Genomic DNA, 11,454 nt, shown 5'->3' with positions numbered 1-11,454 from the left:
GTGTTTCTGTGCACAGTGTGAACTCTGGGGGGGAAACCAGCAGATGTGTCACCTTTTTTTAGCACGAGTTTTTTTCACATTCACTTCACTTTAACTGTAAAGCTTTGATGTAAATTTACAGTAAAATCTGAACAGTATTTTACTGTAATGATGTCATATATATATATATATATATATATATATATATATATATATATATATATATATATATATATATATATATATATATATATGTATATGTATATATATTTATATATATGACATTATTACAGTTTATGTATATATGCATATATATGCACATATATACACATATACCTAAAAGCCCCATATGCAACACATCAGTAAATGGTTTTCGAACTTGCTACTATGTTCACTGCATTGTCCCTGTCAAACAAACGAATAAATATATGTGTGTGTGTGTGTGTGTGTGTGTGTACATACATATATATTGTATATTATAGTATTAAAAACATTAATAGTCGTTTCCAGGGTTTTTTTTTTTTTATTTTGTTATTTATTTTTATTTATATTATTTTATTTTGTATATTCATGTATTACTAATTTGCAATTTGTGGCACATTTCTTACCAAGCTGCTCATTGCTTTGTGTGTGTGTGTGTGTGTGTGTGTGTGTGTGTGTGTGTGTGTGTATAAAAGTATCACTAAATGATGAAATTAAAAGGAAACACTATGACACTATATCTATCTATCAATCTATCTGTGTGTGTGTGTGTGTGTGTGTGTGTGTGTGTGTGTGTGTGTGTATATCTCATTTAGTAAGTCACAATAAGTCACATGCTGATGAGTCATCATCAATAAATCATGACTCATTGCTTTTTGGGGGAAAGTTCTGCTGACTCGTGTCACAGAGAAAGACCCAGAAAAGTCCAGAAAGTCAAGAAAAGTTCAGAAAGTCAAGAAAAGTTCAGAAAGTCAAGAAAAGTCCAGAAAAGGTTGGTTTTAAGTCTAGTTTAGTTGGTTTGATGGTAAAACAAAACAGTGTAACCAGGAACCGGTTACGCAAGGGAAATATTTACGTAGTACGTCACGATTACGTAATGACGAACGTAAATACGTGGGCAAGTCTCAACCTGCTCAGTTAGAGAGGCGGCAGAGTTGAAGGCGGCGGACTGTCTCCATCTGTCTCCATCTGTCTCCGTCTGTCCTCGGTGTTTTTGTCTCCGTCTGTGCTGAACCTGAGCGGGTTCATGCCGGGCCTCGGTGCCTGTCTGCTGGCTCTCTTGGTTCCGCTCTGCGCGGCGCTCCGGACCGGGTTTGACGGTGAGTCCACGTGTTTTTTATTTCGTTTTAACGAACTTTATTCATTCATTCAAAGCGCGGGAGCGATAACCGTCCGTTTCACGTCTCAGCAGATGTTACATTTAATGTGTGTTCAGTTTTTAACTGGATATAATATTTATATTTAACTGTTTGTGTATCAGCCCTTAACTTTAATTAAAACTGTAACTAACGTAATTTAAACTTCTAGCTGCTAAGAAACGACTTTTCTTTAAGAAATAAATATTTGAATGTGTATTTTTTATTTATTAGATGTTTGTACTTTTAATTTGTGGCCATGATTCAGCGTCTGTAGAGGCTGATTCAATAACTGACTCACACAAGAAATAAAATGCCTCCTTTTCTGAGGTGAAGGTTATAAAATGACTCAGAGGTTTTTAACAGATACGAGTTTAAAAGCTATAAACTAGTCAGGAAAAAATGACTGTGTGTGAAAACATCATCAGTTCAGTCTACATTGAGATGATAAGAAAAGGCGGCAGGATGTTGAAGTTCAAATTTTGGGAATTCATCTAATCTGATAAACAAGGAGGTTAAACTGACACTCAGAGGTATTAAGAATTCAGCCTTCAGATCTGCTGCATGAAGGGGTTAAAATGTGATGAAATCTGATGTTTTTCAGATTTTATTTTGAAATAAAAGATAATAATAATTACATTAAAATACAGTCAAACTGATCAGACAGGAAACGTTGGTTTGATGGAGACGTTTGTGTTCAGCTCGTCTTCTTCTTCATAACAGCTGTTTATTTTGGAAATCATCACGACCCAACAAAAGTCATAATCTCTTTTTTTGGACAAATTCTTGTCTTAATGTGACAACAAGCTGAATATCTCCATGTTTTGGACTGTTGATCATTCAAAACCGGCAATTTAAAGATATCTGCAAGGCCTCCGGGAAATCCTATCACATTTCTAAGTGTTTAGAAAGTAGCTAGGATTTTAGCACATCTGTAGGAATTTAGGACATTTCTAGTTCATTTTTAGGATTTTAGCAAGTTTCGACTATTTTGGCACATTTCTAGGATTTCTGGATGTTTTTAGGATTTTAGCACAGATCTAGGATTTTAGGACTTCGGGTCTTAGCGAGGACCTCTGTCGGGGGTTTCACTCACATTTTTTGGATAAACGAGGTGTATTTTGATGCTGTTTCATTCACTTTGGCACTTTATTTATACTGAAAGTACAATAAAATTCCCGGTGTGAATCACTTTACTTTTATTGCGAGTTAGAAAATGGTTGGGGGCCCCCCAGCACCTCTTCAGGGGCCAGATTTGGCCTGCGGGCCTTACGTTTAGTATCACTGCTTTAGACCCGGTGATGGAAATAGTCGTTAGTTCCTAAATTAGCCTGAGTTCCTAAATTCCAGCTTCTTGCTGATGTAAAACACGTTACGTGATTCTGGTCCTGGAAATCGGGTAATGAGGAAACTTTCAGGACTTTGTTTCTCAGAAGGTTTGAACTTCCTGTCTGTGTTTTCCAGATCAGCCTCAGGTGATCGGTTCACCTGAGGCTGTTGTGGCTGTCGTGGGCGATGATGTCATCCTGCCGTGCCACGTGGAGCCCAAATTCAACGTGCAGGGTCTGACGGTGGAGTGGTCCAAACCCGACCTGAAGCCGGACCCCCTGGACCGCCTGAGCCGGGTCGAGTACGTGCACCTTTACAGAGACCGGCAGGAGGTCCCGGACATGAAGATCCGGTCTTACATCCGGAGGACGGAGCTGTTCACGGATCAGCTGAGAGACGGAAACATCTCGCTGAAGATCAGGAACGTGACGCTCGCAGACGAAGGCCGATACCGATGTTTCATCCCGAAGTTGAAGAGCAGAGTGAAAGCGTCCATCATTCGCCTCGTCATCAGTGAGTTCGGCGCCAAAAATTTAAAATCTGTTTGAGGCGGCTGATGTTTTAGTCGTGGCAGGCCGCCGCAGAAACACGAACGCCTGAACCACTGTGTGTTCCTGTAATGTGTTTAATAATTTAACAATCTGATATTTTATTCGGAAATGTGACAAACTTTCGTGACAATAAAGCTGATTTGAATTCGATACAATAAAAAAATCAGCAAAGGTAGAAACTAACATTTCTCAAAACACAAAATAAAATAAATGTTTCACAAAACTTTTCTCTAAAAACATCTCTGAAAATTTTTCACAATATTTCACAAAGCATGTCATATTTTACAAAATACGACATTACACAGAAAATCCACAAAATACGACATTACACAGAAAATCCACAAAATACGACATTACACAGAAAATCCACAAAACGTGACATTTAAAAACACAACGATGCACAAACACAGTATTTCAGAGTTTTTTTCAATCTGTCAGGTTTATTTTGTGTTTTTGTGAAACTTTTTCATACTTTTTGTAATATTTTGTTTTCTGAAATGTTGCTCAAAGAAAACAGTTTTGAGTGGACCGATTTAAGGATACTTTGGTCCTAGAATTGTTTTTTAAGTATCGCTCTGAATGATTATTATCTGTTTTTTGTGTTTTTTCAGAACCGAAGTCTGTTCACACGACGGAGACGCCGCTGCGTGCCCGAACTCCAGATCCGAACGAGACGGACGCTGAAGGTGAGTAAACGCCCGAAAAAGTTTAAATTCTTCGAAAGAAGAACTGTCACTTTTGTTATTGCTTTGAATTCATGATTATTCATAAATTCGTATGTTTGTTTTTCCTGGTCAGCTGGTTCGGCCAATCAGAGCCTTTGGATCTCGGCTGTGGTCGTCGTCGTCGTCGTCGTCGTCGTCGTACTGATCTCAGCCGTTGGAATTATCGGATATTTCCTGAAACACAAGCATCAAAATGTAAGTTAAACACAACTCACTCACTGCATCAACCACACCGGACATTTTTAGGTTTTTATTATAATTATTATTAACCCTTTACACATGCGTTAATATCACACATGCGTATCGCTCTGGGCTCAAAATGTACTTTTCAAATTCAAGCCTTAAAAATATTATATAATTTATACTTTCACTGAGTTAAATTTTTTAACCAACATCAGTCCTATATATAATTTCAAATATTCATTAATTTTCAGAATTTTAACCCTTTAAATGACATTTTTTCATGGTGCCACTATGAATTTAGATGGGGGAAAAATTAATTATTTTCACTATACTACATGCTGAATAAATGTTTTCTTTCGCTGCTGACAGTCTGGGATATGTCAGTGTGTGAGTGTAGCTGCTGACAGTCTGGGATATGTCAGTGTGTGAGTGTAGCTGCTGACAGTCTGGGATATGTCAGTGTGTGAGTGTAGCTGCTGACAGTCTGGGATATGTCAGTGTGTGAGTGTAGCTGCTGACAGTCTGGGATATGTCAGTGATCAGCAGCTACATTGACTGTGACAGGTCACCTAGTGGAAATAGCATGTATTTCCTCCATATGCCAAATATGGTCAAAATGACCTCATCAGGTGGAAAATAGTCAAAATGACAAATTCAGAGTCAAAAGCCCAGAATGACACCCAGAAATAATACAAGTCCTGTTTTTCTGCTCTGATGGCTGTGGGATCAAAAATGTCAGTTTGAATGGGTTTCAATGGAGTATTTTTTCACCTGAACAGTCTGAATGTAACTATTTAGTTTCCACAGTGTATTTTAGACTTATTGTAGGAGCTGAGCTGCAAATTCACTGATTACACTCAAATACACAATCTGGACTACATTTAGGACACATGCATCAACACACACACAATTATCAAAAAATAAAGAATGAAAAGTGTTTAAAATGCAGCAAACAGCCTCTAAACTTCTGTTTATTTTCCCTCCAGCATCTGCGGTACGACACCTGTCATCAGTTTAGGATTTAAATCTGCAGCACGTTCGACTGGACACGGATCATCTCAGGATTTGAAGATGACCTTTAAACGGCTGCCGATGACCCGATGGCTCCGCGCACGAGCAAAAGCCGACTTTTCAAATCTTTGATTTGGTTACAAAAAGTTCAGCCTGCAGAAAAGAACTGTCAGTCTGCATCAGATATTTTATTTCTATCAAGAGAAAGAAGCCAAACTCAGCAGCAGCAGCACTACGTTTGTTTGGACGACCTTTCAGCGGAGAGAGCGGCTCCGGTATTCAGCCGGATCTTAAGCGACGCGTAACAGACCAAGTCTTCTCAGTTCCACAATTTTTATTTATTTTATTTTATTTTTTACGTTTTATATTTTATTTTGATTTTTAAATTGTCTTGTAACTAAGCTATTGTTTCACTGTTCTGTTCATTATTTAAAAAAATGTTTGTTTTCTGGGATTTTGAGTATTAAAATATCTCCTGCACTTAAATTCAGTTCCTTAGTGTTACCTCAAGATGTTTAAAAACTGAATAAAAACCTCAAAAAACACTGAATAAATGTTCTGTTCAGTTTCAGGGACATTATACTGTACTCTAATGTCCCTGAAGTATTTAAAGTATTACTACTATGTTTTTGCACTTTTTGTAAAATGTTTCGTGCTCTGATGTTTCAGAGATTTCAGTGAGAAACGGGATAAAATACACTAAATAAAACGTATTTTCACATAACTGCAGTGTTTTGTTTTATCTGTTGTGTCCTCCTGTCCGTCTCGTGTCCGCCTGCGTTTGTCTCCGTCAGTTATGAGATATCATAATCTGACCTCGTCCTGCTGAAACAGGACAGATAACTTAAAAAAAAAAAGTCAACTATAAATGAAACGTTTGAGATTAAAGTGTCCTTTAGTGACGGGAACAAAAACACCCACAGGTTTGAGAGGCGCGTTTTCTTTCAAATGGACCAAAAAATTACACTTTTTTTTCCTTTAAAAGATGCAAAAAACTTTTTTAAAAGTCAATTAAAAAAATTGAAAAATCACCAAAACATTCTTAAAAAAAAATAATCGACAAACTGATTAAAAGAACAGACCTTTTGTTTCCTCTTCTAATTTAAAATCTTTAATAAAATAAAATAAAAAATCTTTCTTAGAAATCACCCCCCCAAAAATTTAATTTTACTTTTAAAAAATGCCAGAATCTGTAAAGAAAAAATGCAAAAAAGCTTTTTCTTTTTTTGAAAATTGCAAAAAAAAGTTTTGAAGAAAACATGCATGTTTTTACTTTCTGACAAAGTTTGACTAAAAAGCTTCAGACAGTTAAAATCTGCATGAAGACGATGACATTTCGACGTTTTTCACGGCTGTGTGACTCCCTCTAGTGTTTAAAGGTGGCACTGACTGAAGCGATGTGCATTCAGGGGTTTTCTTTCTTCAGCGTTTTGCTCTTCAGACATAAAATGAAATATGTTGCAGCTCAAAGTGCATCCCAAAAAATACACAAAAAAATGATTTTGCACCGCAGTCAACGAGGGTTTGTTTTTTTTATTAATTTATATAAAAAATAAATCAAGATAGTAAATATTATCAGATTCTTATTCTTATTATTTTCAGATACTTTACATACAGCTATTTAAAGTTGTATGCTCCCCAAAACAAAATACATAAAATAAAATAAAATAAAGTGAAATAAAATAAACAAGTCCCTCCTCAGTGTTTAAACAAATACATGCCTGCCCCCTTTTTGCACCCCCCCATAAATAACAAACAGTCCCTAAAAACAGCCTCACAGAGCCGTTGCCATGGCTGCAGACACGTTACACTGTTAGACAGCAGTTTACACTGAAAACACAAAAATACTGTAGTTTTTAGTCCAAAAAGCGTCATAATTTAGTGTGTATTTTTCTCGATTTAAAGAACACCACTTCATTTTCCCAGCTGTCTTTGAACGCGGCCTCGGGAGCTGTCCGCGGTGCTGAACCCCTGAACGCCTCATCACACATTCATGACGCTGCGTCTCGCGCCGTCACGTGAACCCCCTGTTATTTCGGACAGCGGCGCGAGAGTGCAGCGGAATGTCTCTCGTGCGACGCGGGGACGCTCGGGGACGGCGAACGGCGACGTGGTGACGTCACACGGAGCGTGCCGCGCCCTCACTGCCGAAGATCGTTTGTGATGGAGAAATGGAGAAAGAGACCATTAATCTTTTCTTTATGTCTTTATTTAAGAGTATGGCTTTAAAATGTGAGTGAAATAGTGACAATAAAAAAAATTTAAAAAAAACACTTAGGTAGAGATTGACATACTGTTACCATAGCAACACAACTGAAACAGAAGAACAAGCCAATTTTAAAGGGAAAAAAAGACATAATTCATTGGTTGTTTAAAAATTCCAAAAAAAATTAAAAGAAAACAAAATTAGACCAAAAAAAAAAAATAAAAAATTGAAAAGTAATTTGTATAAAAATAAGTATTTTGTTTAATATTTTTTGCTAATTTCTAAAGAAAAGAAAAATTACCAAAAACATATTAAACAAAAAAATTGCTTCTTTTTTTTTAAAAAAAGAAGAAAACATGCATATTTTTTAAAAAATCAGCAGTTTAGCAAATACAAGAATACAAGAATAAATAGATAAATTAATTAATTAAAGAGGAAAAAACACCAAAATTATTTCATTTAAAATCACCCAACACATTTTAGGGGGGGAAAAGCCGAATTAAAAAAAAATCTCTGAATTATTCTTTAAAAATCAGTCAATATATTTTTAAGAAAAATGATGACTAACAATACTTTTTTTATATCGGCAAAATCTCCTTTTTTGAAAAAAAAATGCATGTTTCCTTTAAAAATCAGCATTAAAATAAAGACAAAATACAGCCAATGACAGTTGTACACTCTTCACCACAGCCAAAATGAAAAAACACAAGTCCTTCCCCGGTTTCCTAAATAATTATTCAGCATGTCTAACTCTTTTTGCACTATTCTCTCCACTCTCATAAATAACAAACAGTCCCTAATAATGATACAAAGAGGCCAAATGTCCTTAAATCCTCGAAACGCTGCTGCTGCAGACACGGTCGTGTGTGAGTCATCTCATCATTAGACGATCTTTGTTTCTCTCTCTCCGTCTCTCTCTCCCTCTCTCTATCTGTCTATCAGACTGAAAATAGCTCCAGCTGGGTTTGGTCTGCTAATCATCGGCATTCGTCTCCGCCGCCAATTTGACCAAAATAAACGGACAATATCGACGCGGTCTGACCGATAACCGGAGGATTTGCCGACAATTTCTGCTTCTATTTGCCTCAAACAGCCTGAATTTATATATTTAAAATCTAATTCGTTTTTTTCCTCCACTGAACAAGTGATGTCTGTCGCGGGGTTGAAAAAGCAATTCCATAAAGCCACCCAGGTAAGAGCCAACCTGTTTGTTTATCTGTTTATTTGTTGTTTATTAAATCTCAGATGCTTTTATGGGTTTATTCCGATATTTGCTGCAGAATGCATCTGCAGAAACCGGAATTACAGCTTCAAAATCGCGTTTTTTGTCATTTTTTTGTCGATTTGCATTGAAATGATGGATAAGTATTTACGTCCATGTTTGTGAAAAATGCACATTTACATTTCTGAAATGCAGCTGGCTGTTGAAAATCAGATTACTTGCTGATTTAATCGCGATGTGTGGATGAAATACTGGATTTTTTTTCTCTCTCTCGCGGTGTTTTCGTGGGTGTGCATTGAAAAGCAGGGTATACCCCCCTCTCACACACACACACACACACACACACACACACACTGATGCCATGTTACGTAACAGACTATGAGTTGAATATGTGTGTGTCTGCAGAGCTGATTGGCTGTTGCAGCACGCAACAGGGAATTCCCTCCATCCTCCTTCACATCCTTCTGTCCATCTTTACATCCGTCTGACATCCCGTCATCCTCTGCTCTGATGTCTCTGACGTCCCTCTGTGTCTCTTTGTCCATGCGTCAGTCTTATATTAGTCTTTACACGTCCTCTCCCTCTTTAGTCATCCCTCCATCCTCCTCTATTATCTTAAAACGCACTGTTTAAAAAAAAAAAAATACAGAAAATAATCACAAAAAAAATCTCCCTTAAATGGTCAAATGTTTTAAAGAAAAAGACAAAAAGTCAAAAACTTTGCTGGATAAGTTTTAAAGAAAAAAAAACATTGCCAACAGGTTTTGTGTTGTTTTTTTAAAAAAAAAACAAAAAACAAAAACATTTTTAAAGAAAAAAAATCACAAAAAAAATTAAAAGAAAAAAAAGCTAAAAAAAATTGTTTCTTTGAAAAAAATTGTAATCACCAAAAGTAATCTAAATAATCACAAAAAATAAATATCACCAAAATTTTCAAAGAAAAATAATTATTAAAAGTTTTTAAAAAGAAAGAAAGCCAGAAAAAAAGGAAAAAAAACTTTTTTCTTTTTTTTAAGAAAACATGCCTTCAACAGGCAAAAATCTGCAAAACGTTTTCAAGAAAAAATAAAAATTGCCAAAAATCACCCCCCCAAAAGATTTTTTTTTTTTAAAAAAAAAAAGCACATTTTTTTTTAAGAGAAAAGAATAATAGAAAAAAAGTTAAAAATCAATAAAAATTGTCGTGAAAAAATATCAATATCAACACGTTTTAAAAAGCCAAAGAGAAAAAAAACCTTGCCAATAATGTTTAAAAACAACAACAAACACATCACCAAAAACTTAGGAAGAAAAACACAATTGCAAGAAGTTAAGGGAAAAAAACAAAAAGGAAAAAATCACTAAGAAGTTTTAAAGGAAAAAATAAAAATTAGCAAATGATTTTAAAAATCACTAAAGATTTTAAAGAAAACATGCAGGTTTGGAAAGCCTGTTCAGTGCAGATCTTTGTCACAGACACGTGAAGCTTATTTGCATGTTAATCTGCAGATATTGGTCATAAATCTGCAGTCAGGATGAAGAATTGTTTTGGGGATAAAAATAGCAGCGTCAACAAGCCAAAAACGGATAAACAAAGCATCATTTCTGCCCGCTTTGTGCCGAGCGAGCGTCCAAATCGATGAGGAGGTTTGTTTATTTCACGGCGTGACCCCGAGCGCTCCATCAAAACAGCATCAGCACCGAGACGCCTGCTCTCGTCTGTCTTTTCTCCCGACTGTCAGACAGACAAATTCCTGCACAGTTGTTACGTTTGTCAGACGAAACGATGCCGATGAAGAGCGGAGATGATGTTTATTGATCCCTGAGGGCGAAACTGGGTCACTGCAGCAGAACAGGAAACACAAATAAAAAGTACAGCAGCAGAGACGGAGACAGAGACAGAGACAGAGACAGAGACAGAGACAGAGAGTGTCCTGAAGCCTCAGATATTAAACCCAAAATAACTATATTCAAGTAGACATAAAAGTACAAGCTAGATACTGCAATACTGCAGTTCTCTTTTTGTTGAACACTGCGTGTTTTTAGTATGTAAATGAAATCATCTTTGGTATATTTTTGTAACTTCAGTTCGTCATTATGTCGACGTGTCAAGTCGACTCGAGTCCAAGTCCCACGACTCGAGTCCACACCTCAGGCAGCAGGTGACTTGTGTTGGAAACAGGTTAACTAAAGTAGTTAGAGTCACTTTTTTGTGAGTTTTACTCGTCTACACTGCAAAAATATCAATAAAAAATATGTAATTTCAGTCAAATAATAACAATAATAATAACTGCCGTGTGCTTTTGTTGACGTCCCGACGTTGGTTGCAAAGTGAAAAGTGAAAAAATGCACATTTACTTATTTTTTTTACACATAAAGACATTAAAATTTCCAAATAAAAAATTATCCAGCGCCTTCCCAAGTAGCCGTGTTTCACAGGCGTTCATCACTGATGCCGCCTTTAATTCAGATTTCTATATTTTTATATTTGTGAACCATAAATGCATCTTTGTTAGCAGTAAACTAAAAACAGCAGGTCTGAGTCACACGAGGAACGAAGAGGAGTCACGTTTGATCTGCGGCGTCTTTTTGAGGTGAGATGTCGACAGTGTGACGGCGAGGAAGGCGGCGAGGGGACGAGGCCCAAAAATAGATCTGTGAATCAACAGCAGACGTTAACGGAAAGAGCGGAGGCGGCACGAGACGTCACGGAGCCGTAACTGTGGAAACCAGGAGAGAGAAACTATTCATCTATTTTCATGGATATGTGAATCTGATCTGCTGCCGCCGTCTGATTGGTCGTCTCTGTGATCTGGTTTATTCATGGCGGTGCAACACAAACACACACACGAGGACAGAGCCGTAACCGGGGGCAACGGGGTGGATGCTGTGTGGCGGAGATGATGGATAATTACAGAAGATTACAGGCGAA

At 36.8% G+C, this 11,454-nt stretch overlaps 2 protein-coding genes across 2 annotated transcripts in view; both read left to right on the top strand.

Moving 5' to 3' along the window:
* Nucleotides 1–1,084: 1,084 nt before the first annotated feature.
* LOC121966254 (myelin-oligodendrocyte glycoprotein-like) lies at nt 1,085–5,839 on the top strand. The gene is made up of 5 exons (XM_042516363.2): nt 1,085–1,280; nt 2,781–3,158; nt 3,808–3,882; nt 3,995–4,116; nt 5,091–5,839. Exons 1-5 carry the CDS (start codon nt 1,208–1,210, stop codon nt 5,127–5,129), a joined length of 687 nt encoding a protein of 228 aa, XP_042372297.2. The 5' UTR covers nt 1,085–1,207; the 3' UTR covers nt 5,130–5,839.
* A 2,414-nt stretch (nt 5,840–8,253) lies between these two features.
* Nucleotides 8,254–11,454, top strand: part of LOC121962127 (endophilin-A1-like) — a 23,596-nt gene continuing 20,395 nt past the window's right edge. The window contains exon 1 of the mRNA XM_088073479.1: nt 8,254–8,513. Coding sequence (XP_087929605.1) covers nt 8,469–8,513 — 45 coding nt within the window. The 5' untranslated portion in view covers nt 8,254–8,468. The remainder of the gene's footprint in view (nt 8,514–11,454) is intronic.

Source organism: Plectropomus leopardus, chromosome 23 (assembly GCF_026936395.1).
Source record: "Plectropomus leopardus strain MGB_pleo_1.0 chromosome 23, ASM2693639v1, whole genome shotgun sequence".
Lineage (NCBI taxonomy): Eukaryota > Metazoa > Chordata > Actinopteri > Perciformes > Serranidae > Plectropomus > Plectropomus leopardus.
Note: the sequence above shows the minus strand (reverse complement) of the source record. Positions and strands in the feature narration are given on the sequence as shown.

Bases quoted from the DNA above. Each gene is read 5' to 3' on its own strand.
- LOC121966254 (XM_042516363.2), top strand. From the start codon at position 1,208: ATGCCGGGCCTCGGTGCCTGTCTGCTGGCTCTCTTGGTTCCGCTCTGC. The intron at 3,883-3,994 runs GTGAGTAAACGC...TTTCCTGGTCAG, and splicing joins GAACGAGACGGACGCTGAAG to CTGGTTCGGCCAATCAGAGC. The intron at 4,117-5,090 runs GTAAGTTAAACA...TTTTCCCTCCAG, and splicing joins TGAAACACAAGCATCAAAAT to CATCTGCGGTACGACACCTG.